The sequence below is a fragment of the Symphalangus syndactylus genome, chromosome 10 (genome assembly GCF_028878055.3).
Source record: "Symphalangus syndactylus isolate Jambi chromosome 10, NHGRI_mSymSyn1-v2.1_pri, whole genome shotgun sequence".
NCBI lineage: Eukaryota > Metazoa > Chordata > Mammalia > Primates > Hylobatidae > Symphalangus > Symphalangus syndactylus.
The window spans coordinates 91,145,651-91,171,730 of NC_072432.2; the positions used below are offsets into that span (position 1 = coordinate 91,145,651).

General features: G+C 53.5%; 2 protein-coding genes across 3 annotated transcripts in view; one reads left to right on the forward strand and one right to left on the reverse strand.

Moving 5' to 3' along the window:
- The window catches only part of ADCY6 (adenylate cyclase 6), a 37,486-nt gene extending 14,683 nt beyond the window's left edge, over positions 1-22,803 (forward strand). For both annotated transcript variants that reach the window (XM_055295049.2, XM_055295050.2), the window contains exons 2-22: positions 5,252-6,119; positions 10,751-10,900; positions 11,277-11,398; positions 11,492-11,603; positions 11,782-11,909; positions 12,427-12,585; positions 12,663-12,804; positions 12,922-13,050; positions 13,316-13,341; positions 13,563-13,710; positions 13,959-14,056; positions 14,237-14,324; positions 14,500-14,616; positions 14,910-15,068; positions 15,361-15,539; positions 16,463-16,498; positions 16,582-16,711; positions 17,033-17,296; positions 18,036-18,240; positions 19,936-20,060; positions 20,281-22,803. In XM_055295049.2, the coding sequence (XP_055151024.1) occupies positions 5,252-6,119; positions 10,751-10,900; positions 11,277-11,398; positions 11,492-11,603; positions 11,782-11,909; positions 12,427-12,585; positions 12,663-12,804; positions 12,922-13,050; positions 13,316-13,341; positions 13,563-13,710; positions 13,959-14,056; positions 14,237-14,324; positions 14,500-14,616; positions 14,910-15,068; positions 15,361-15,539; positions 16,463-16,498; positions 16,582-16,711; positions 17,033-17,296; positions 18,036-18,240; positions 19,936-20,060; positions 20,281-20,406 (3,511 nt within the window). In that variant the 3' untranslated portion in view covers positions 20,407-22,803. The remainder of the gene's footprint in view (positions 1-5,251; positions 6,120-10,750; positions 10,901-11,276; positions 11,399-11,491; positions 11,604-11,781; positions 11,910-12,426; positions 12,586-12,662; positions 12,805-12,921; positions 13,051-13,315; positions 13,342-13,562; positions 13,711-13,958; positions 14,057-14,236; positions 14,325-14,499; positions 14,617-14,909; positions 15,069-15,360; positions 15,540-16,462; positions 16,499-16,581; positions 16,712-17,032; positions 17,297-18,035; positions 18,241-19,935; positions 20,061-20,280) is intronic.
- A 403-nt stretch (positions 22,804-23,206) lies between these two features.
- SPMIP11 (sperm microtubule inner protein 11) overlaps positions 23,207-26,080 on the reverse strand; it is a 38,434-nt gene continuing 35,560 nt past the window's right edge. The window contains exons 3-4 of the mRNA XM_055295052.1: positions 24,036-24,180; positions 23,207-23,390 (exon numbers count right to left, since the gene is read on the reverse strand). Coding sequence (XP_055151027.1) covers positions 23,342-23,390; positions 24,036-24,180 — 194 coding nt within the window. The 3' untranslated portion in view covers positions 23,207-23,341. The remainder of the gene's footprint in view (positions 23,391-24,035; positions 24,181-26,080) is intronic.

Here is a 26,080-nt window from a genome sequence, read left to right on the forward strand (position 1 = left end):
CCTGCCGCAGGGTGGGCAGGGGAGCTGACTTTATTCAAAGCAGACTCTGGGATTCGACTGAAAGGCTAGAGGTGGAATCAGGTGTGGGAGCCTCTTTGCCCATATCCTCCCGTTACCAGATTACCCCTGTGAGCTGGAGGGACCTGGTGGGGGTTGCACAGTAAAGGGTGGTGTGGGAGCCCTCTGTAATCTTTAGGGAGAGTGAGGACTGGGGATGGGAGAAGGCGGCAGCGGGCACTGGACCGACAGATACAGGCCCTGGGTAGGCTCCTCTACATCTGGAAAGGCCCAGAATTGAAGAATTGAGGCCCACGTCCGAGTATGGTGGGTGGTGCTGGCACTGCTGGGCCCCGCCTGGGCAGTGCCTCTTGCCATGAACTTTCTGAAGTCGTTTTTAATCCCCTGGAGCCTCCTTTTGCCAAGGAGGGCAGGGGCAGATGGGCCCTGGGGATGGGATAGACAGGAGGTGGCCAGGAAGGCTTGGCAAGGCAGTGGGCAGAGCCATCCTCAGGGCTGGGCCTTGGCCTTGGCTGGTTCCAAACTCTGGTCTCAGCCTGATCAGGGTTTGGGAGGGACTTGAGGTCTGGGAGGCACTGAGCCTGGGCCTGCCAGGCTGAATGGGACATGGCTCTGGCTGTGGGAGCCGGTGGTATGAAGAACAGCAGATCTGTGAGAGAGCAAATGGACCAACACTCAGGGGAGGAGGAAGTCAGAGGCACAAGGCTCAGGAGCCTGACTCTGGGGAGGAGGGAGGTGGTCTGTGCTCCCGGGGCTCATAGTGATGGGTTGCCGGACAAAGTGGGTTGGGGGACCATATAGAGAAGTTTTGTGGCCTGGAACAGTGCTGTCCCCTGTTCCCTGCCATACCAGTCTGGCATGGGGTGCCAGAAATGCTGGGAGGACGGCAAGTTCTGCGGGATGGGCAGTGCCTGGAGTGGAGCCCAGGGTGGGATGGTTGCAGTTGGTTGGACAATTACACAGCTCTGAAGCTATCCCCTTGGGGGTTCAGAGTGTTCTGGGAGGGTCATGCATTCTCCTGGATAGTGTCTGCCCCTTTCTCTGTGAGTATGAACCAGATGCTAGGATGTGTTTCCAGGGAGCTTGGAACATGGCCAGAAACTAGTCCTTTGGGAACAGGTCTGGGCCAATGGTGGTGGTGGGGGGTGGTGTGGGGGGGAGATAAGAACAGGGAAGGGGACTGGTGAATGGAGGAGGCTGAAGCAAAATGTTGTGGGTGGTGGATGGTGGTGGGGAACCTGCTCACTCTGGGCTCTGTCTCCAGCACCTCTGGGGACTGACAGCCAAGGACACGGGGACTGATAGAACCAGGCATCTGACTGGCTAGAAAGACGTGTGTTCTTGCTCATGATTTTCTCGTCTTTCCATCTCTTGACGCTGACAGAGGTTTGGGTTTAAAGTGTTGTAGAGTGAGGAGAAGAACTAATGTTTTTCAAGTGTGTACTTCTTGACAGGCATTATTAGATTCTTTCCTGAGGACCATTATCATTTCCATTTTACACATGAAGGTACTGACACAGAGAGGTTAAATAACTTGCCCAAGGCAGTGCGGCTAGCAAATAATCACGCTAAGGTTTGGAACCTGGTCTCATGCCAAAGATCATGGTTCTAATGAAGTATTTTGAAGAGCCAGGCTTTCTTTGGTGACCTTTTCCAAATGCCAGCCTGACCAAAAGTCTTGTATTCCTGATCTGTCCTTCCAGATGGTGCTGTTGGTGATGTTAAGAGGTTGAAGGGGCCGGGCATGGTGGCTCATGCCTATATCCCTAGCACTTTGGGAGGCCGAGACAGGCGGATCACCTGAGGTTAGGAGTTCGAGACCAACCTGGCCAACATGGTGAAACCCTGTCTGTACTAAAAATACAAAAATTAGCTGGGCGTGGTGGTGGGTGCTTCTAATCCCAGCTATGGGGAGGCCGAGGCAGAATTGCTTGAACCCAGGAGGCAGAGGTTGCAGTGAGCTGAGATTGCACCACTGCACTCCAGCCTAGGTGGGGCAGAGTGAGACTCCGTCTTTTTTTTTTTTTTTTTTTTTTTTTTGAGACGGAGTCTTGCTCTGTCGCCCAGGCTGGAGTGCAGTGGCGCAATCTCGGCTCACTGCAAGCTCCGCCTCCCAGGTTCACGCCATTCTCCTGCCTCAGCCTCTCCGAGTAGCTGGGACTACAGGCGCCCGCCACCACGCCCGGCTAATTTTTTGTATTTTTAGTAGAGACGGGGTTTCACTGTGGTCTCGATCTCCTGACCTCGTGATCCGCCCGCCTCGGCCTCCCAAAGTGCTGGGATTACAAGCGTGAGCCACCGCGCCCAGCCTGAGACTCCGTCTTAAACCAAAAAACAAAAGGAGGTTGAAGGACATGCTGCTCTGTGGGATATAGGAGAAGGGGGGCCGGCAGAACTTGGCTGAGGGTGACCCAGGGATGGGAGGTTTGGGGTATGCAGAGAATTCCCCAGCCTGCCTTCTGTTTGTGGGTCCCTGGGTGTCTGCTTCGAGTGCTGCCCATCTGGCTTGAGCTCTCATTCTGTGGTCACCTGGGGCAGGTGCTGAGTATTCCTCCATCCTGTCCCCTAGTGAGTACAAATGTCAGTGCTGCTAGCTCAGCAGGTTTAAGTACAAGGGACCCCTCAGGGTACTCTGTGAGCATAGAGGAGTGTGGCCCTGGTGGGGACATAGGCATGCATGGATGACAGTGCTTTCAGCCTCATCTTATTCTGACGTGGGCTCAGCCAGGAGTCACATTAAAGGTATCATCATGGAGACCTCCTACCTCAGTTAATGACATTTCCTCCAGGAAATGTGGGATCTGGGACTGATTTGGTTACCATGATCTCTATAACTTGGGCCAGCCATATAAAACTGCCATGGACCTCAGTTTTTGTTTATATATATTTTTCCTTTCAAATTTGTCTTGTGCCCCAGGGGGCGACAGGACCAGTTTCTCAGGGTTTTGGTGAAGATCAGACGGAATTAGGGAAGTGAAAAGATCTTGAACAGTTTAAAGCATAGAGAGAGTGCATGGAGTATCATTCGTCCATCCATCCAGTCATCCATCTACTCAGTGAACATTTTTTATTATTATTTTATTTTTTGAGATGGAGTTTCGCTCTTATTGCCCAAGCTGGAGTGCAATGGCGTGATCTCAGCTCACTGCAACCTCTGCCTCCCGAATTCAAGCAATTCTCTTGCCTCAGCCTCCCGAGTAGCTGGGATTACAGGCATGCGCCACCACGCCTGGCTAATTTTGTACTTTTAGTAGAGATGGGGTTTCACCATGTTGGTCAGGCTGGTCTCGAACTCCTGACCTCAGGTGATCCACTCGCCTCGGCTTCCCAAAGTGCTGGGATTACAAGTGTGAGCCACCATACCTGGCCTCAATGAACACTTGTTTACGTCCTTCTAAGGGTTGTGGATACAGCAGTGAGCACAGCAGGTCAAAATCCTTGCCTTCATTCCTTGCTGACATTCCAGTCAGGAGAGACAGAAAATGAACACATAAGAAAAATATATAGAATGGCAGTTGCTGATTAGAGCTATGGAGAAAAAGCATAAAGCTGGGAAAAAGATAGACAGCTCCAGGAAAGGGGGTTGCTATTTTAGTAGGGTGGTCAGAGACAGCCTCACTGATAAGGGGACATTTGGGATGTGACCTGGAGGAGCTCTTGTTCCAGACAGAGGGAACAGCAGGCAGTGAGGTCCCAGGCTGCCCTGTGCGGGGTGTGTTGGGAAACAGCAAAGAGGTTCTTGTGACTGGGGTGCAGTGAGGAAGCTGAAGAGCCTTAGGATTATCACTGTTAGCTGGTGGCAGATCACCAGGTCGGGAGATCGAGACCATTCTAGCTAACACGGTGAAACCCCGTCTCTACTAAAAAATAGAAAAAATTACCCGGGCGTGGTGGCAGGCACCTGTAGTCCCAGCTATTCGGGAGGCTGAATGGCGTGAACCCGGGAGGCGGAGCTTGCAGTGAGCCAAGATCGTGCCACTGCACTCCAGCCTGGGCGACAGAGCGAGACTCCGTCTCAAAAAAAAAAAAGCTCCAGATATTTTCTTCTGCTTCTGTTGAGAAAAATCAGATCGGGCCGCACTGGGACCCAGTGGCGACAGTCTACAGCTGCTGGGTGGTGCCTGCCCCATGCACAGGGTATGAACTCTTTTCCTCCCAGTTCTGAACCATAAGCTGCTTCACACATTGACTTGGGCACTTGAGTTTGTGACCACCAACAGATCAGTGCCTTTTAGGGAAATTTTCAAGTATACTGGCTTTGGGGTCAGACAAATCTGGTTTAGAATCTTGGTTCTCTCACTTATGTGGCTGCTGGATCTTTGGGCAAGTCTTTCTTCTTTTCTTTCTATTTTATTTTATTTTCTTTCCCTCCCTTCCCTCTCTCCCTCCCTCCCTCCTTTTTTCCTTCCTTCATTTTTTTTTTTTTCCAGGCTATGGCTATTGCCCAGGCTAGAGTTCAGTGGCGCACAGTCCTGGCTCACTGCAGCCTCCACCGCCTGGGCCCAAGCAATCCTCCCGCCTTAGCCTCCTGAATGGCCCGGTCTATAGGTGCATACCACCACACCAGGCTAATTTTTGTTTTTTTTTTTTGAGATGGAGTCTCACTCTGTCACCCAGGCTGGAGTGCAGTGGCGCGATCTCGGCTCACTGCAACCTCTGCCGCCCGGGTTCAAGCAATTCTCCTGCCTCAGCTCCTGAGTAGCTGGGATTACAGGCGCCCGCCACCACGCCCGGCTAATTTTTGTATTTTTAGTAGAGACGAGGTTTCACCATCTTGGCCAGGCTGGTCTTGAACTCCTGACCTTGTGATCTACCTGCCAGGGCCTCCCAAAGTGCTGGGATTACGGACGTGAGCCACCATGCCTGGCCCAGGCTAATTTTTTAAAATTTTAATAGAGGCAAGGTCTTGCTGTATTGCCCAGGTTGCTCTCACATTCCTAGCCTTAAGCCATGCTCCTATCTCGGCCTCATAAAGTGCTGGGATTACAGGTGTGAGCCGCTGTGCTTGGCTTTGGGCAAGTTTCTTGTCCTCACTGTGTCTTGGGTTCTCACCTGTTGATTGGGGATACCCTTGTTGCCTACCTCCAAGTAATTGTATGAGGATGAAACTCATAGCTTGTCAGTGGGAAGTGCTTAGGTAATGAGCTACTAGTGGTGGCAGTGGCTGTGATGGTGGTATTAATACCACTCCTATTGGATGGTCTCTAATACTGTCTCCTTCCTTCCCTACCAGCAACATGTCATGGTTTAGTGGCCTCCTGGTCCCTAAAGTGGATGAACGGAAAACAGCCTGGGGTGAACGCAATGGGCAGAAGCGTTCGCGGCGCCGTGGCACTCGGGCAGGTGGCTTCTGCACGCCCCGCTATATGAGCTGCCTCCGGGATGCAGAGCCACCCAGCCCCACCCCTGCGGGCCCCCCTCGGTGCCCCTGGCAGGATGACGCCTTCATCCGGAGGGGCGGCCCAGGCAAGGGCAAGGAACTGGGGCTGCGGGCAGTGGCCCTGGGCTTCGAGGACACCGAGGTGACAACGACAGCGGGCGGCACGGCTGAGGTGGCGCCCGACACGGTGCCCAGGAGTGGGCGATCCTGCTGGCGCCGTCTGGTGCAGGTGTTCCAGTCGAAGCAGTTCCGTTCGGCCAAGCTGGAGCGCCTGTACCAGCGGTACTTCTTCCAGATGAACCAGAGCAGCCTGACGCTGCTGATGGCGGTGCTGGTGCTGCTCACGGCCGTGCTGCTGGCTTTCCACGCTGCACCCGCCCGCCCTCAGCCTGCCTATGTGGCACTGTTGGCCTGCGCCGCCGCCCTGTTCGTGGGGCTCATGGTGGTGTGTAACCGGCATAGCTTCCGCCAGGACTCCATGTGGGTGGTGAGCTACGTGGTGCTGGGCATCCTGGCGGCCGTGCAGGTCGGAGGCGCCCTCGCTGCAGACCCGCGCAGCCCCTCTGCGGGCATCTGGTGTCCTGTGTTCTTTGTCTACATCGCCTACACGCTCCTCCCCATCCGCATGCGGGCTGCCGTCCTCAGCGGCCTGGGCCTCTCCACCTTGCATTTCATCTTGGCCTGGCAACTTAACCGTGGTGATGCCTTCCTCTGGAGGCAGGTAGGTGGCCAGGGAGGTAGGGATGGAGGGCAGCAGGTGGGGAATTTCTCACCTCATAAGCAGGTAGGGGCTTAGTGAGGAAGGGCGGGTGAGTCATGGGTGGAAGCTGGGTTGCAGGGATGTCTGGCTGTATCAGGGAGGAGGAGCAGGAGGTGGGAGGCTAGGGTTCAGGGGTCTGCCTCCATGTGGGATCTGGGGTAGAGGGCACTGCTGAGGGGAGGGAGGGCCCCAGGACCCAAGCCTGAACTCTGTCACCATGGCCCCCAGTCTCCGGCTCTTTAGCCCGCTGAAATAGTGCAGTCTGTAGAGACAGAATGTGGGGCTGGAGGCAGGGGTGTGGTATATAGCCCCAGGGCCGCCGTGAGGCTGAAAAGGCAGTGCAGGCTGTGACCAGGCCTTAGCATCTCAGCTGGCAAGTTGACACCAGAGACTCAGGCACTGGTGCCATCCCTGAAGAGCAGCTCTAGGTGGTGATCTGGAGGTATAGAGCAGGTTTTGGATGTTGTCAGCAAGAGACGAGTCCCCTTTTTCCTGGACCAAGGCCACTTCTGGGAGGACAGGGAAGGTGAAGAGCTGGGGTCACTTCTCTCTGGGCTGGATGTGGTTTGAATGGGGTTGGACTGTTGAAGAGAGGAGCGTTAACTCTGATCGTATCCCACCTTCCCCATGCTGGGCACCAGGGACCTGGGCGCCTTTCCTTGAGGTTCTCTGTCCATGCCTGTTGCTGCCTCCAGGCTCCAAGTGTGTGTGAGGTGGGACTCCACGGCTCCGTGTGGAGTGGCTGTAGGCTGACCTGCTTATCCAGTGGGCTGTATTCTTTTCCGTGGGATCTTAGACAACTAGTCTCACCTCTCCCAGCCTTAGTTTCCCAGTCTGCAAAGCTGGAATAAAAATAGCATCTAGCTCATGTTGCTGTTGGGGCCCCACCCTTTCCTAGAGTGGAGAAGAACCCAACTGGGCAGTGTTCGCACCTGGGGGCAGGGAGGTGTGGGGAGTGCTGGAAGGTATGGCACCCAGTGAAGGGGTTTCTGGGAAGTCCCTTTCAGAGAGACGTTAGTTTGTGGATCTGCCATCTTATGTTACCCCCCTGCCCAGGGAGCAGAGGCCAGGGTCCTTCAGGCGCTGCTGTAGGCACAGCCCCGCCATCAGCACAGAGCCTTGGTCCTCCACTGGACCCTATCTAGAGGGTGCTATCTTGCTCAAGGTTTTGAAGGCTTGTGGCCTGTTGCCCACCCTGCCTCAGCCACAGAGAGGAAGTTGCCTGGGGATCCCAGGGTGAGAAGCTAGGTTCTCTGGCATGATGCCCTTCTCCACCCAGCCTGTGCTACAGAACAGAACGTACCTGTTTTTTTTGTGGGTTTTTTTTTTTTGAGACGGAGTCTTGCTCTGTCGTTAGGCTGGAGTGGTGCAGTGGCTTGATCTCAGCTCACTGCAACCTCCACCTCCTGGGTTCAAGCGATTCTTCTGCCTCAGCCTCCTGAGTAGCTGGGACTATAGGAGCACGCCACCATGCCCAGCTAATTTTTGTATTTTTAGTAGAGACAAGTTTCACCATGTTGGCCCGGATGGTCTCGATCTCTTGACCCCGCGATCCACCCACCTTGGCCTCCCAAAGTGCTGGGATTACAAGCGTGAGCCACCGCACCCGGCCAGAATGCCAGAATGCCAGAACGTACCTTTTTAAAAGTAACTTTATACCCGTTTGTTTGTGGAGCACGTGCCCTTAGGGCACTGTCAGACATCTTAAAGGGCCAGATCCTTCCGCCTCAAAGCTTCTCTTCCAGGCTGGCTCTCAACCAGGGCTTTATGGCTGGACTGCCCTCCTGGGGAAGGAGCTTAGAGGTGGTGTCTCCTTTCCCCCTTCCTCTCTGGCCAGGCATGGGCTGGGTGGGCATCTCTTCCCTGTTCTCAACTGGCATGGTGCCCAGAGCCAGGCCTGGTGCCTGACTGGGGAGGTGCAGTCCCAGGGAGGCCAGGACTGTGCCCGTCTCCCCAGGAGTGCCCAGGAGTGTCTGGCTACAGCCTCACTTAGTGGATCTCGATAGGCACATTCTTGGGGCAGTGGCGAAAGTCACTGCTGCCCCGTGCCAGTCCTTGGGGCCAGGGATGCCCATACAACTTCCTCTGGGCTGAGAGACATTCCCTGTGCCCGTTTGGGTATGTAGGTTTCTAGACAGGTGGGGTTTGTGACCTCCTTCCTCGTCTACTTGGGCAGTCCCTTCCCAGATCCACCCCTACTCACAATCGCAGGTAGGAGCCTTTGTCCCCTACCGACCACTCATTTAGTCATACTGAACAGTGTCACCCAGTGACCTAGGCCCAGCTTGGAGTCTCCTCCAGTCCCCTGGCATCCATTTTTTCTCACAGTCAGATAGGGACATGTGTGTACAGAGTTATTTCAGTCTCGTCCCCCTTCCCCTTCCCTCCACCATGACTCACATTTTCCTCCTGGGCTCCTGGGGCCAGGAAGGGAAGTTGCCTGGTTTGCCCCCCTTCCCTTCTCCCCCACTGGGGGCTATTCTTAGAAACCCCCAAGGGAGATAGTGTGCCCCTCTCTTCACCCCTGCTGCTGGGAGGGGGAGCTCAGCCTAGTTGATCCTGGGCCTGTGAGCTGGACTGGGAAGGGAAGCTAGGAGGCCCATCCCAGAGGCTGGAGCTGGAAATGGCTAGGGGTGAGCCAGGCCTCCCCCTCAGTTTTACCCAAGAGGAAACGGAGGTCCCAAAGATTAAGTGACCTGCCCAATTTTGCAGGACTAGTTCTAGTTCAAGGCAGAGCCCAGAACCTCTGGCTTCCAGGAAGTGCTTCTGCTGTTTCCCTCCCTTCTCCTCAAACCAGAGCCCTGCCCCATCCAACTCTGGGGTAGAGCCGCAAGTTCCAGGTTAATTCCTGAGTTTCCGGAAGCACTGAGGCCAGCTTCCCTTAGACTTGCTCTCTAGCCAATGCCTCTGATGATGATTGGGGGCTGAACATTCCTAGGGTGGGGGCCCTAGACCTAGGGCCTGGCAGGGCTGAGTGTCAGAGGGAGTTATACTTTGAGGGGTGGCCAGGCATAGTGGACCCCGTCTCCAATTAGGGGACATCCTTTGTATCAGTAGAACTGATGACTCTCAAGCCAGGGCTCTGAGGTTGGGCTTGAGAGCTTGACTCAGTAGAGTGAGTAGGAATCTTGGAAACCTGGAATGCACTACACAGTATGGAATGCACTAGATAGATAGTAGGATTAGGACACAGGATTTGGAATCTGATTGTCCTGGGTTCAAGTCACGCACTAGCCACTAACAGCTGTGTGATCTTGGGGAAGTTACTTGGCCTCTCTATGCCTCAGTCCCTTACCTTTAAAATGGGATATTGTTACCTATTTCGTAGAGTTTTAAGAAATGTGTTAGGGGCCAGGCACGGTGGATCACGCCTGTAATCCATGCCCATAAGAACTTTGGGAGGCTGAGATGGGCAGATCACTTGAGGTCAGGAGTTCAAGACCAGCCTGACCAACATGGTGAAACCCCATCTCTACTAAAAAAATATACAAAAATTAGCCAGTCATGGTGGCAGGTGGGTGTAATCCCAGCTACTCCGGAGGCTAAGGCAGGAGAATCGCTCGAACTGGGAGGCGGAGGTTGCAGTGAGCCAAGATCAGTCCACTGCACTCCAGTCTGGGTGACAGAGCAAGGCTCTGTCAAAAAAAAAAAAAAAAAAAAAAAAAAAAAAGCCGGGCGCGGTGGCTCACGCCTGTAATCCCAGCACTTTGGGAGGCCGAGGCGGGCGGATCACGAGGTCAGGAGATCGAGACCATCCTGGCTAACACGGTGAAACCCCGTCTCTACTAAAAATACAAAAAAAATTAGCCGGGCGAGGTGGCGGGCGCCTGTAGTCCCAACTACGCGGGAGGCTGAGGCAGGAGAATGGCGGAACCCCGGGGGGCAGAGCCTGCAGTGAGCCGAGATCGCGCCACTGCACTCCAGCCTGGGTGAAAGAACGAGACTCCGTCTCAAAAAAAAAAAAAAAAAAAAAGAAATGTGTTAGTCAGTGTATAGAAGACACCTACAGAATCCTGGCACATGGTAGGCAGCCAACAAACTAGCTACCATAATAATAATGACAATGGTGATTATTGTTACTAAGTTATGTCAAGTCAGGGAGAGGCTTTAGAGATCTTCTCATTCTTCCTCTTTGGGTTATAGATGAACAAACCCAAGAGAGAGGAGGTGACTTGTCCTGGGTCACTCACAGGAGGATGTAGAGCTCAGGTCTCCTGGGTGCTGTCCTTAAGGAGGAGCACCTGCAAAAGGAGCAGCATTTGTCTTTCATGTGGGGTGTTTGAGGAGCAGGAGATACAGGGTGCTGGGGCTGGGCCCCATGACTTACCTGGCCCTAGTTGGTCTTCTGCTCCCAGAAGCTGTGAAAAGATCTCATTTCTAGTCATGGAGGATTCAGGAGGTTGGCTGGGATCTGGGGTCCTGTGGATAATGGTAGAGATATATTGCAGGGGTGGCAGTAGCTTGGGGACAGACAGGGTGCAGGACCCTGGCTTCCTTCCTCAGAGAACCTAGCAAGTTATGTGAATGTGTGTGTGTGTTTGTGGGGGCGGGCAGAGGAGATGGTCACCGTCTGCCTCTGCCACCTCCTGCAGCTTGGTGCCAATGTGCTGCTGTTCCTCTGCACCAACGTCATTGGCATCTGCACACACTATCCAGCAGAGGTGTCTCAGCGCCAGGCCTTTCAGGAGACCCGCGGTTACATCCAGGCCCGGCTCCACCTGCAGCATGAGAATCGGCAGCAGGTGGGGCTGCTCCCCGTGACCAGGGCCTGCCCCCACCTTACCCCCAAATAACTTGCAGGCTGGATCTGCTGCCTTGTCCAGTTCCACGCTGTGGAGCACAGTGTGATGGTTCCCCTGGGTTGTGCGTCACAGAGGCCCTGTGATACTGGGGTTTTGTCCTGTCCAAGGGAAGGAGGGCGTAGACAGGAGCACATCTGGGGGCTCAATGGAGGGTGGTCAGAGGGGGCTCTGATGGGGGAAGGTCAGGCCACAGTCCAGAAGGGAAGGTTAGGTCTTCAGAGAAGTCTAGGAGGGCTCTGGCGATGTGGAGAGACCAGGAGGGATTGAAATGTGAGGCCAAGAGTATAGTGATGCCCTATTGGAACCACTGGGCTAGGAGCGGCTGCTGCTGTCGGTATTGCCCCAGCACGTTGCCATGGAGATGAAAGAAGACATCAACACAAAAAAAGAAGACATGATGTTCCACAAGATCTACATACAGAAGCATGACAATGTCAGGTAGGGTGAGGGCAGGAGGATGCCAAGCAGGGCGGGGGGTCTGGAAGTCTTTGAGAGCTATGTGGTCTGTTCATCCTCTGCTGTCATCTACAGCATCCTGTTTGCAGACATTGAGGGCTTCACCAGCCTGGCATCCCAGTGCACTGCGCAGGAGCTGGTCATGACCCTGAATGAGCTCTTTGCCCGGTTTGACAAGCTGGCTGCGGTGAGGGTGCTGGGCCTTGGGATTGGGCCTGGGTGTTGACCGTGGTGAGAGCATAGCTTTGCTGGCAGCAGCTGGGGATTTGAGGGCAGATAGAGTGTGTGTCGAGGATGGTGGGCCATGCAGGCTGGGCGGGCAGGAGAGTAAAGGTTACCCTTCCCTCCAACTCTTTTCCATTCAGGAGAATCACTGCCTGAGGATCAAGATCTTGGGGGACTGTTACTACTGTGTGTCAGGGCTGCCAGAGGCCCGGGCCGACCATGCCCACTGCTGTGTGGAGATGGGGGTAGACATGATCGAGGCCATCTCGTAAGCAGTGCCCCATTCCCAGGCTTCCTGGAATTGTGGGTGCCCCAGACTGCTCCTACTTTTTGATGAGACCTCAGGAGATTTCCTCAGTTTTGGCTTTCTCTGTCTTTGAGGTCTGTCTGTCACTGGGAAGGGGAATCTTTCTCCAACCTGTGCAAAGACCCATGTGGACCCTGAGACTCCCAGCGAGCCGAGATGGGGCTGGGAGAGCCTATGCGATAGGGGAGTTGGGCTAGAGGGAATGCCATCTGTGCAGGCCAGAGGGGATAACAGTGATTCCTCTTCTCCTAGCTCACTTCCACAAGATGCTGCTGGGCCCCTGCTGGTGAACACAGCCTTAACATTTGTCCTTGAGCCCCATGCAGCCTTCTGCTCATGTCCAACCAAGGCTGTGCTCCCGTCCCCTGCATCTGGCTCTGTCCTTGCCTGCTGGGCCCTGAGAGGAGTGAAGGGCCTGGGTTGTGGGCTGGGGGAGGGGAAGACTGCCAGGAGCTGATCTGGGGCTGCATCCTCCCAGGCTGGTACGTGAGGTGACAGGTGTGAATGTGAACATGCGCGTGGGCATCCACAGCGGACGCGTGCACTGCGGCGTCCTTGGCTTGCGGAAATGGCAGTTCGATGTGTGGTCCAATGATGTGACCCTGGCCAACCACATGGAGGCAGGAGGCCGGGCTGGGTGAGTAGGGGGGTCCAGGTGGGGGAGATGGGAGCAAGGTGGGAGAGCCAGGGTCTCACCCTCTTGGCCGCATACAGCCGCATCCACATCACTCGGGCAACACTGCAGTACCTGAATGGGGACTACGAGGTGGAGCCAGGCCGTGGTGGCGAGCGCAACGCGTACCTCAAGGAGCAGCACATTGAGACTTTCCTGATCCTGGGCGCCAGCCAGAAACGGGTCAGGGCCAGGGCGGGGCTGGGGGCAGGGGAGCAAGAAGAGGGACAAATGGGGAGGAGCAGGCCAAGGCCTCCTCTGGGCCCCTCTTCTGAGCCTCTACCCATGCTGCCCGCACAGAAAGAGGAGAAGGCCATGCTGGCCAAGCTGCAGCGGACTCGGGCCAACTCCATGGAAGGGCTGATGCCGCGCTGGGTTCCTGATCGCGCCTTCTCCCGGACCAAGGACTCCAAGGCCTTCCGCCAGATGGTGAGGGGCCCTCAGCACCAGACCTAGGGCCTCATTTTCTTGGCTCCCTCAATACCCTGTCCCTGACCCTGTCCTTTCTTGTGACTGCCATTTCCATGTATGCTCTCTGGTATTGGGGCAGTGAGAAGATTTCATCTCAGGGGTCCCAGTGCCCCCAGAGGATATGGTAGGGACACCCTCAGCACAGTGTTGGGGTGGGGAAGGGGCTGCAGAGATGAAGGTTGTTGGCCCTTCACCTCACTCCACACTCTGTTCCTTTCTCCAGGGCATTGATGATTCCAGCAAAGACAAGTAAGTCAGGTTACTGAGGAGGGAGAAGGCACTTGCACCCTGGGATGGGGCTGGGGGGAGCCGAGATCCTCCTTTTCCCTGACCTTAGGTGTGTTGTGTGGGAGAAGGAGCCACCCCCCGGCTCTCCCTCCCTCCCTCGGGTGCTGCCCATACCTTTCCTTTCATTGTTTCTCATGTGGCCATGCCCATGCATCTGGTGAAGCCATGTCTCCTGCCCTCAGCCGGGGCACCCAAGATGCCCTGAACCCTGAGGATGAGGTGGATGAGTTCCTGAGCCGTGCCATCGATGCCCGCAGCATTGATCAGCTGCGGAAGGACCATGTGCGCCGGTTTCTGCTCACCTTCCAGAGAGAGGATCTTGAGAAGAAGGTTTGAGGGATACAGGGCAGAAGGACAAGGGCTGGGGGAGGGGCAGGTCGCAGCAGGGAAGGCTGAGCACAGGTGAGGGTACAGGTGTTTCTGGGGGATGGAGAAGGGACCACAGAGCAGGGTGGGGATTTCGTCAGTTGGGCCAACTGCATCTCTTCCCTGTTGAGACCCCTGGTAGTGCCCTGTCCTTGCTGTCCCTGCCTTCCTTAGGGAGGGCCCGGCACTCAGCTCAGCCTCCTCTCCCTCAGTACTCCCGGAAGGTGGATCCCCGCTTCGGAGCCTACGTTGCCTGTGCCCTGTTGGTCTTCTGCTTCATCTGCTTCATCCAGCTTCTCATCTTCCCACAGTGAGAGCCCTGCCCTTCCTCTCTTAGCTTCTCTCTTCTCCACCACTTCCCAGAAGCTTCCTAAATACCCACACGAGCCCACAATCCCTGGAGCCTGCATCCCTGCTTGTTCCGGAGGGGGGACAAGAATGCCCAGATCTTCCAGAATTAAATGATTTTTCTGGCCCTGTTCTGCCCCAGCTCCACCCTGATGCTTGGGATCTATGCCAGCATCTTCCTGCTACTGCTGATCACTGTGCTGATCTGTGCCGTGTACTCCTGTGGTTCTGTACGTAGGGGGACTTCGGAGGCTGTTGGGGAGGGCAGGCTGGACTCCAGACAGGGAGGAGGTCACGTGGGGAGAGGGAGGAGAAGGCCATGCCTTTTCCACTGGGCCCCATCCCTGGTTGGCCTTCCTCCTTGGCTGATATAACCTTCAACTCTTGGTCTCTTGATGCCTCTAGCTGTTCCCTAAGGCCCTGCAACGTCTGTCCCGCAGCATTGTCCGCTCACGGGCACATAGCACCGCAGTTGGCATCTTTTCCGTTCTGCTTGTGTTTACTTCTGCCGTTGCCAACATGGTAAGGGTCCAGTGGGAATTCTCCCGCCTCTGCTCTGTGCCAAGCACTATCCTGGACACTGGGGGTACAGAGGAGAAAAGGACATATTTTCTGCCCTCAGGGAGCCCCCTCCCAGAATAGGGGAAGGTTAACTCCAGTTCTCCTTCCTTGTTCTCCCAACCTCTTGTCATCCCTGAGTGAGTATGGGGTAGAAGGTACCTGGGCATAGCCCAGGTTAGGGTACATGGCTTCACCAGGTACCTTGCAACCCTTTCCCTCCTTGGCTACCCTGATATACCCCTCCACTTTTGCAGTTCACCTGTAACCACACCCCCATACGGACCTGTGCAGCGCGGATGCTGAATTTAACACCTGCTGACATCACTGCCTGCCACCTGCAGCAGCTCAATTACTCTCTGGGCCTGGATGCTCCCCTGTGTGAGGGCGCCACGCCCACCTGCAGCTTCCCTGAGGTGTTTGAGCAGTGCTTAGGCGGTGGGGGGGCCGTCCTGGCACAGACATTGGCCCTTCTGTGCCAGGCCTGGTGATGGGTGCTGGGGACCCAAGAACTCACCAAAGTCTCCCACACTTGGAGCAACCAGAGGCTCTGGTGTGTTGTAGGGGCTGGGCATGGAAGGTGGAGGATATGGGGGTTTGAGGGGTGTGGCGGGAAGGTTAGGTCAGGCAGGAGAGTGCAGGGCTCTCCCTGCCCAAGGGTGCTGTGGCCTCTGCCTTCACCCAACGCTGCCTCTGCCACCCCCGCAGTACTTCATCGGGAACGTGCTGCTGAGTCTCTTGGCCAGCTCTGTCTTCCTGCACATCAGCAGCATCGGGAAGTTGGCCATGATCTTTGTCTTGGGGCTCATCTACTTGGTGCTGCTTCTGCTGGGTCCCCCAGCCACCATCTTTGACAACTATGACCTACTGCTTGGCGTCCATGGCTTGTGAGTTTATTCTCAGGTCCTTTAATGCCCCAGGAGCTTCCCTGACCTTGCTAGGTCACTGTGAGCCGCTCTGGTGCCCAGGCCCCTTATGCCTTGGAATGCCACAACTCCCCTGTGGGGGAAAGGGAGGAGATGGAGGAGCTCCCAGCATGTGACCCCAAATAGTTACCCCGGAGAAAACCCTAGTCCTGGGAAATTCTTGTGTCTTTAGGCTAGACATTAAAAAAAAAATTCCCTCTTATATTTGCATGGTGCTTTCACATCCACCATCGTAACCACCCATAGGACATACAGCTGCTTGGTGGCAGGGCTCTGGTTAGGAACCAAAGCTTCTGACTCCTGCTTGGGGGCTTTGCCTGGGACACCACACTGGCTTTTCCTCTGCAAAACCCCATTCCTTTGATATGTGGCCATAGCTCGTTGTAGTAGAAAAAGCCTCTGGTGTCTGCTGGGTTTGAATCCCTGCTATGCTGCTCATTAGCTGTGCGACTTTAGACAGGTGAGTTAGCTTCTCCGAGCCTCAATTTCTTCATCTGTAAAATGGCAGTGTCACCCAAATCACAGGGTAGTTGTAAAGATTATAGTAACTAACATTTATGGAAGGCTCACTATATGGCAGGCACTGTGCTAAGCCTTTTACATACATTATTTAGATCTGATCCCTGTTGTACTGATGAGGAAGGAGGCTTAGAGAGTTAAGCGACTTGTCTCAGGTCACATAGCTGGTAAGTAGAGGAGTCTCTAAGAGCAGAGGTTTTCTTAACCTCTACTCTTAATGAGTTAATTAATGTAGGTAAAAGCCCTGGCCCAATGCCTGACTTACAGTCTGTGCTCAGTAAATGCAGTCTCTGTCTCCCCTTCCATGTGCCCACCCAGCAATCCAGGAAGCACTGATGACTTTGTCTCTTCTATCTTCTTACCAGGGCTTCTTCCAATGAGACCTTTGATGGGCTGGACTGGTAAGTGAGGGCTCTGAGGCAGCAAAGGGTAGAGCCATTAGATGCCTCCTTCAGACACCAAGCACGTCTCTGCTTATCCTTAGTCCAGCTGCAGGGAGGGTGGCCCTCAAATATATGACCCCTGTGATTCTGCTGGTGTTTGCGCTGGCGCTGTATCTGCATGCTCAGCAGGTGGAGTCGACTGCCCGCCTAGACTTCCTCTGGAAACTACAGGTGACTGTGTGGGCCTTTGGGGGAAGAGGAGGAACCTAGGGGCGGAGCCTGGGCCAGGCCAGAAATGTGTCTCGTGCTAGCTGGCTAAGGCTCAGGCTGCACCTAGGCCCACCCTGGTTCCATTCCTTCTCTGTGCCCATCCCTTACTCCCTGCCCCATCCTGTACCTGCCCCCTTTACCCTTTTGCCTGTTCTTTAGGCCTCATCTGTCTGGGCCTTTCTTCCTCTATGTGATTCCCTCTGATCCCCACTTCCAAGCCTTGGCCACCACACCCACCCCTTGTGAATGTCGGGCAATGGGTGATGGCTGTGGTGTCCGCAGGCAACAGGGGAGAAGGAGGAGATGGAGGAGCTACAGGCATACAACCGGAGGCTGCTGCATAACATTCTGCCCAAGGACGTGGCGGCCCACTTCCTGGCCCGGGAGCGCCGCAATGATGAACTCTACTATCAGTCGTGTGAGTGTGTGGCTGTTATGTTTGCCTCCATTGCCAACTTCTCTGAGTTCTATGTGGAGCTGGAGGCAAACAATGAGGGTGTCGAGTGCCTGCGGCTGCTCAACGAGATCATCGCTGACTTTGATGAGGTACTTGTCCAGTTGGCTGGTGGTGGCAGAGAATGGGGGGGACTTGGAGACCAGGGATTGGAAGGGGTGAGTGGAACTGGGAAGAGAAAGAGAGATTTGACAGGACCCAGAGGCATCAGGGGTAAGGGTAGGCACAGTGGAGGCAGAGGCAAGAACCCATGAAGGTGTCAGAGGCAGCAAGGGGGTCAGCCCTAGTGGGGCAGAGTCATCACTGTTGGGGAGCAGGAGAGGACTTGATCTGTAGGGGGATAGGATAGGTACCAGGCGGATGTCACTGAAGAAGAAGGCAATAGTCTATGGACAGAACCTCATGAGACCAACAAAGCAAGATGGTCCTCTGAATAGAGAAAATTGAAGCAAAATGTGAGGTAGTGTCCTGAACATCCAGATCAGGAATGGGCTGTTCACTGTTCTGGAGGGAAGTCACTTGCTCACCCAGGGACTCAGTATCCCAAAAGGTAAGGATTGGAGAAATTGTGTAATATCGCACCTGTGGGTCTGTGTTCTGTGAGTGAGCTACTGGAGGGACCTTCTGAAGCTATATACCCAAGTCCTGCTTGAAGTCTTAGGCTGCCTGTTTTCCCAGCTCCTCAGTCTTACACTGATAGCAGCAGCTGGAAGGGGGCTCTTGAGACAGGGAAGTGGGGAAGGCAGCCAAGGCGTGGCAAGAAATGAGTGTTGGGGCAGGGCTGGGTCTGGGGTCTTTGCCTTGACAGCCGGGTCCCCTCGTGTTGTTCAGATTATCAGCGAGGAGCGGTTCCGGCAGCTGGAAAAGATCAAGACGATCGGCAGCACCTACATGGCCGCCTCAGGGCTGAACGCCAGCACCTACGATCAGGTGGGCCGCTCCCACGTCACTGCCCTGGCTGACTACGCCATGCGGCTCATGGAGCAGATGAAGCACATCAATGAGCACTCCTTCAACAATTTCCAGATGAAGATTGGTAAGAGGGCTTCATTGCTTGGCAGGTTTTCCCAGGACTTTTTCTGGGTGAAGCTGGGATTACAGGCTGGGGATGGGATCACAGATTTCCCATCAGGGCTTCTGTGGGGTTTTCTTCCCTCTGACCTCCTATATCAAGTCTGATATTAAGAACAGAGATCATTAGGCACTGTCCTGTAAATTTTTGAGCATATTTTAATCCTGATATTATTATCGCCTTTCATTGGATAGAGACTGACTCTCAGAGAGATTAAATAACTTGCCCAAGGTCAAATAACTAGTAAGTGGCAGAGCTGGGATTAAAAATCAGGTTTATCTAAACTTGAATACTTCTGTCCTTATCTGTGACCAGTCCAATAAGAGGTATTTCCTCTCAAATGAACTGGTGGATGGGAGTGGTTAATAGCATGGCTACTAGAGACGGACTATCTGGTTTGAATTCTGGCTGCTCCATTTACTGGCTTATTTGAGAAGCCTGTAACTTCTCTAAGCTTCAGTTACCTTATCTGTAAAATGGGGATAATAATACCTACCTTTTAGAGGTGTTGAAAGGATGAAGCCATGCCAGGCGCGGTGGATCACGCCCGTAATCCCAGCACTTTGGGAGGCTGAGGTGGGCAGATCATGAGGTGAGGAGTTCAAGACCAGCCTGACCAACATAGTAAAACCCCTTCTCTACTAAAAAAAAAAAAAAAAAAAATACAAAAATTAGGCCGGGCACAGTGGCTCACGCCTGTAATCCCAGCACTTTGGGAGGCCGAGGCAGGTGGATCACGAGGTCAGGAGATCGAGACCATCCTGATTAACACGGTGAAACCCCATCTCTACTAAAAATACAGAAAATTAGCCGGGTGTGGAGGCAGGCGCCTGTAGTCCCAGCTACTCAGGAGGCTGAGGCAGGAGAATGGCGTGAACCCGGGAGGCGGAGCTTGCAATGAGCCGAGATGGTGCCACTGCACTCCAGCCTGGGTGACAGAGCGAGACTCTGTCCCAAAAAAAAAAAAACAAAAATTAGCTGGGCGTGGTGGTGCGTGTCTGTAATCCCAGCTACTCAGGAGGCTGAGGCAGGAGAATCTCTTGAACCTGGGAGGCAGAGGTTGCAGTGAGCCGAGATCGTGCCACTGCACTCCATCCTGGGCAACAGAGCAAGACTCCATCTCAAAAAACAAAGAAAGAAAGGATGAAGCCAGGTAAAATGCTTACTAGAGTGGTTGACATGGAATAGGCATTCAGGAGATCACTGTTGTAGCATGGCTGTCTTAACTCAGGGGAGCTCCTAAACTGAGGTGCTCAGGTCTTTGGGTGTTTTTGTTTGTTTTTTGGGTTTTGTTTTTTTTTTTTTTGAGATGGGGATTTGCTCTGTACCAGGCTAGAGTGCCGTGGCACAATCACAGCTCACTGCAGCCTCAACTCCCAGGCTCAATCAATCAATCTATTCTCCCACCTCAGCCTCCCAAGTAGTGGGACTACAGGCATGTACCACCATTGCCCAGCTAATTTTTGTATTTTTTTTGTAGAGATAGGGTTTCACCATGTTGGCCAGGCTGGTCTTGAACTAGATCGTTCTTTACAACCAGGAGACTTGTCCTTTTTCCATTTTTTTCTCTGGGTCCTTCTACCGGTGTCAGGAGGTGGGATGACTCCTTGGGTTGACCCTGGAGCATCCACTAGTCTCTTGCTGTTCTCTCCACCTCAGGGCTGAACATGGGCCCAGTCGTGGCAGGTGTCATCGGGGCTCGGAAGCCACAGTATGACATCTGGGGGAACACAGTGAATGTCTCTAGTCGTATGGACAGCACGGGGGTCCCCGACCGAATCCAGGTGAGGGGGATATGAGCAGGGGCTGGGAGGAACATGGGCCCAGAGGGCTTCCACAGGTATCTCTGCAGTCTGCTAGGACAGGGGTAGGGTGGCTAGTGTTCTGTGTATGGTGGGGCAGGGGTTGGGGGAAGGGAGCTAGCCTGACTAGAGAACCCCTGGGCTCCTGCAAATGCAGCAGGAAGGATTCCAGGCTAAGCAGGCTCCCCTCCCACTCCCCCAGGTGACCACGGACCTGTACCAGGTTCTAGCTGCCAAGGGCTACCAGCTGGAGTGTCGAGGGGTGGTCAAGGTGAAGGGCAAGGGGGAGATGACCACCTACTTCCTCAATGGGGGCCCCAGCAGTTAGCAGGGCCCAGCCACAAATTCAGCTGAAAGGACCAAGGTGGGCATTGAGTGGACTCTGTGCTCACTGGGTGGAGCTGTGGCAGGGGGCACTGAGCCTCCAGACCCTGCTAACCACAAAAGGGAACATCCCAGCAGGCTGTGCTTGGATCATGCTTGTCTGCCCTCAAGCTGGAAAACAAGGGGCTACCTACCAAGAGGATTATGCAAGTGACTTTCTTTCTTACTTGGGGTAGGGCTGTTCCCTCTTCAATCTTCCAGCCTATGGGAACAGGGGAGGGGTCAGTAGCAGAAGCAGAGGGAGGCCTCTTGCCTGAGGGATTAAAATGGCAGCTTGCCATGACTACCCTTCCCTGTCTGTCTGGGCAGCAGGTTCAGGGCTGAGCCCTTCTTTTCCCTCTTTTTTCCTGGGAATATTTTGTACAATATTTTGTACAAAGACAGGCATGAGGAATGCCTATTCCATGCTTGCCTTTGCAATACCTGCGTCCCCAGCACTGGTCCTGGGCACTTCCCCACCCCAGCCAGGTGTCCCTCCTACGCACAGGGCAGAGGAGGGAGAAGCTCTGGGGAGCCAGCTTTGGCCATATTTCAGGAGAATGTTTCCATGTGCCAAATCCTAGTCCCGTGATCTGTCCCCAAAGGGGAACAAAGGGACCTCTGACAGCTTAGATTTAGCCCCAGTTCCTGCACGCTCCAGGGAACGGGGTGTCTGGCCTCACTGGTACTGTGAAAATGCTCAGAGAGCAAGCCTGTGTGTGGGGATGTCAGGTCAGGAGCTGGAAGTTCACCTGCAGGTGCCAAAGAGCAGGCTGGCCAGGGCTGGGGCGGTGCCAGACTCTGATCTGAGGACCCCGTCGGGGTCCGGATCAGGTCACTCCGCCCCAGTGCTCTCTCGCTGTCTGCTGGCAAGGGGGCATGGAGCATCTCTCCCTCTTCTGTTGCCAAATAGAAAAGGGTCAGGGCATGGAGAAAGATGACCCTGATCCCAAACCTGCCCTCCCAAGTCCCTGGCATTGGGGAGGGCCTGTGTGTTTGTGTAACTGTGTGTGCATGTTGGTCTTTGTGTGCATATCTGTCTTCTAGGTCTGTGTGAGTCCTTGTGCTCCTGCTCCTCAGCTCTCCACCCCAGGTTGCCTCTCTCCTGTGGGCCTCTGTCTTCTGGGAATAAAGCAGGGTTTCCTATTTCAGGGGATGTAGAGAGATGCCCAGGTTGCACAGGAGTGGGATGGGGTGTGGTAGCAAAAGGAGGGAGAGGAGTCCTTTTTGTGCCAAATCCCTAAGTGCCGTTTGGGGGCCATGTGTGCAGCATGACTCTCCCTGTCTGTGGCAGGGACCCAAGCGCTTGCTTGAGCCCCAGTGCTCCGTGCCAGCACTTGAACTGTCTGGGGTTTGATGGACAGAGGCTCAGGAATTTCCTGGCTTTCCCAGATAGTGTCCTGGGACATGGTATGCTTTGGGGCTGGGGTAGCATGGAATCCCTCTGAGGACCCGGATACTGGTACTACGGGGTGGGGAAGAGGAACCTTAAACTTGGCTTTCCCCAGCCTTCAGCCTGAGTCTAGCATGTTTCTGACTCCCCAGCCCCTTGTGAAGCCTTGAGGGCTGGCAGAAGGGTTAGGAGGTTGAACTCTAGATTCCCTTCCTATCTTTGCCTTCCTTTTACCCCTTTCCCTGTAACCTCCTTGACTCTGGCCTGAATTTGTTGGTGCCTCAGTTTCTCTGTCTGTACCTATTTAAGCCAAAGGCACTAGCCTGAATTTTGCTTGAAGATCACTTTGTCTTGGAAATGACTAGAGAGGCAGAGGAGAAGGGTTTCCAGAGTTGCTAGGTTTGGGAGTGGAAGGGGCAGGCAGTGCATTTGCCCCTCCTCATGCCCCTTCTGACACCAGCTCCCTGTGGAGGCCTGGTTTCTGGGTACTGCCTCCCTTGGGCATCTTCATGCATCAACCAAATGGGCCATCAGGTACTTCATTAGTCATGGCAGAAGGAGGGGAAAAGACTTGTTTTTCCAGACAGAAAATCTACTCCCCTGCCCCCAGCCATATCCCTGGATAGGAAGGGTTAGGAAGAGACTACTTGGTGCCATGGGGTAGGGGTGAGGGTGTAAGTAGATCAGAGTGGGAAGACCTCAGCCTTGGGTGGCTTGTCTCTGCTTCTTGCCAGGTGGGAGGGCCTGTCCATACCCTGGCTCCCCGTACCACAGTGCCAGCCATGCCCTTCCCCTGGGCTACCATTGCCCCTTTCCTCACCCAGTTGGTAGAGGAGTCAGGAGGTGGGAGGCCATGGGCTTTGGTTTTATAATATAACCACTGTGGGGGTGGGGGAGGATGGTGAACCATGTATTTCAGTGAAATATTTAATATATTTAAATATCAATAAAATCAAACTCTTTGTAAAATTCTCTGTTCTCGGTAGCTGTTCTGGGCCCTGGGTGGGTCAGAAGTGACAGATCCTGGTGTAGGAGGCGACCTCTTGCCCCAGGGCTCCGTGGGCCTCTTGTCTGTGGTCAGAGGACTTCCTGTGGCTTTCTCCCTGCTAAGGAGAAGCTTCAGTATCTTCAGAGTGTGACTACTCAAGTCCTTTCAGCATCGTGAGCTCCAGTGTGTGCCTTCCCAGATTTGTGTGTGACCCCTGCCATGCATGAGGCCTGCGGTTCTTTCCAGTGCCTTGGCCCCTCACAGACCTCTCACTCCAAGGTCTGGCTTATTCAGGAATCTCCCACACACCAGCTCTCACAACAATCTGGACACTGGAATCACTCCCACCCTGACCCCACAGCTCCCCCCGTGCACACAAGCAACTTTTAGTCCAATCTGTTTACTCTGCTTTCTCCATCTCCTCCTCCCATTAGTCAGCCATCAGAACTGGGAAACTTCCTTCTTTCCCCCTCTGCACTCTTGCCACAATTCATCTTGTCTTTCTGCAGCCATATCTTCTTAATACAGACTGAAGGTTCTGTCATTGAGAACAGAGTGATCCATAAACCTAGAAAGAAGAGATTCAGAGAGAGATTCAGCCAGGCCAGGCTGGAGAGCAGGAGATCCTTAAAAATAGCTCCCAAGAGGCTGGGCGCGGTGGCTCACGCCTGTAATCCCAGCACTTTGGGAGGCCTTGGCGGGTGGATCACAAGGTTAGGAGTTCAAGACCAGCCTGGCCAAGATGGTGAAACCTCGTCTCTACTAAAAATACAAAAATTAGCTGGTCGCCGTGGCGGGTGCCTGTAATCCCAGCTACTCAGGAGCTAATGCAGGAGAATTGCTTGAACCTGGGTGGCAGAGGCTGCAGTGAGCTGGGTAGTGATGAAAAAGTAGGGCTACTGCCAATGGGTGGTGATTTGAGGGGTGGAGAGGTAGTGACGAAGGCAGCATTGGGCTGCCACAGGAATACGATGGACACTTGTTCTGCACTAGCTCAGAAGTCACACCCACAAAGAGGAACACAAAGACATAGACAAATCTCTAACTCCTTTGAATGCCATCACGGCCCAAATTCTGGGGCCAGTTTTCTCTGGTGAGACTCAAATCTCTCCTAATTCCCTAACTGACCGGAGATGAAATAATCTCTAAGAATTGAAGTGAAGGGAAGGAGTACTTCCCTTGACCTCCCCACCCTTACCCGTCCCAGCCTAACCTGGTCATCGCGCTTTTTATGAGACAGTGGCGTGGGCTCCGGATCCACGGCGTGGTTTCCTCTGGACGCACTCCTGGATCATGGGACCGCCAGAAGCTGAAGTTCTGAGCATCAGTCAAGGGGATTCTGAAGACCTGATTGGGAACTGAATGGGTAGGGGGAAGGGCAGGTTATCTAATTCCTTCAAGTTCTCTGCTCACTGTTCTGCCTCAGGGCAGCAATAGCCCAGCCCAGTCCAGCAACTGCTCAGCGGGACCAGGTGCTGAGAGGTCCTGGGAGTGTGGTCACCACACCCTGCATCACTTCTGGATTCCAGCATCTCACACCCTTCATGGTCAAATGAATCAGTCTTGGTTCTTCCTGCTGCTAGTAAGCCCATCTCCAAGAGAGCTTTCCCCAGTGCTAAGATGGTAGAAAAACAAGTGGTGAACCCACTTGGGAAATGTGTAAGATGGGGTCCCCTGATCTATTATTTTTCTTTTTTCTTGGCTTAATCATCCTCATTCTCTTCCCTCCTCTTGGAAACAATGGCTTCCTTCGCTCACTCCAAGTAATTCTCTGAAACCTAACTAATACCACCTCACATTTAGATGCTGTTAATAGGTGTCATTTATCTAGTGCCTATTATGTTCTAAATGTGGTATTAAATATTCTTAAATTTTTGTAATAATATCAGACTTTGATGCTGTTTGAAAAAGTACTTTTGGGCTGGGCACGGTGGCTCATTCCTGTAATCCCGGCACTTTGGGAGGCCGAGGCAGGCAGATCACCTTAGGTCGGGAGTTCGAGACCAGCCTGATCAACATGGAGAAACCCCGTCTCTACTAAAAAAAAAAAAAAAAAAACACAAAAATTAGCTGGGCGTGGTGGTGCATGCCTGTAATCCCAGCTACTCAGGAGGCTGAGGCAGGAGAATCACTTGAACCCAGGAGGCAGAGGTTGCGGTGAGCCGAGATTGTGCCATTGCACTCCAGCTGGGGCAATAAGAGGGAAACTCCATCTCAAAAAAAAAAAAAAAGTACTTTTACTATTTATTTGGATAAGTCTAATTCTACCAGTATAAAATTTGTATATATATATATATATATTTTTTTTTTTTTTTTTTTGAGACGGAGTCTCACTCTGTAGCCCAGGCTGGAGTGCAGTGGCACGATCTCGGCTCACTGCAAGCTCCTCCTCCTGGGTTCACGCCATTCTCCTGCCTCAGCCTCTCCGAGTAGCTGGGACTACAGGCGCCCGCCACCACGCCCAGCTAATTTTTTTTGTATTTTTAGTAGAGACGGGGTTTCACTGTGGTCTCGATCTCCTGACCTCGTGATCCGCCCGCCTCGGCCTCCCAAAGTGCTGGGATTACAAGCGTGAGCCACCGCGCCCGGCCAAAATTTGTATATTTTTAAAACTTAGAATTATAGCCTAATATTCTGGATTGCTATATAGGGTTTATAATAATTTGTTTTAATCCCTAATAATTCATTGAATAGATGTTACATTTTTGGCTTATTTTCCTATTAATTAATTATAAGCTATTAAAAAGTTTTGCTATTAGAGGCCGGGTGCAGTGGCTCACATCTGTAATCCCAGCACTTTAAGAGGCAGATGGATCACTCCAGCCCAGGACTTCCAGAACCAGCCCAGGCAACATGTTGAAACCCCAGTTCTACAAAAAATACAAAAATTAGCCCAGTGTGATTGTGCATGCCTGTAGTACCAGCTGCTCAGGAAGCTGAGGTGGGAAGGATCGTTTGAGCCTGGGAGGTTGTTGAGGCTGCAGTGAGCCATGATTGTGCCACTGCACTCCAGCCTGGGCAACAGAGCAAGATTCTGTCTCAAATAGATAAAAATGGAAAAATATTAAAGTTTTGCTATTAGAAATAACTTACTACCCCTCTTTCCACATGTGCCTGTTTTGATTTCTGAAAGTATTTTAGGTTTTAAACTTTAATTTTGTTATAATTATAGGTTCACATACAGTTGTAACGAATAATACGGGGAAACCAAGTGCAGTGGCTCATGCCTGTAATCCCAGCACTTTGGGAGGATCACCT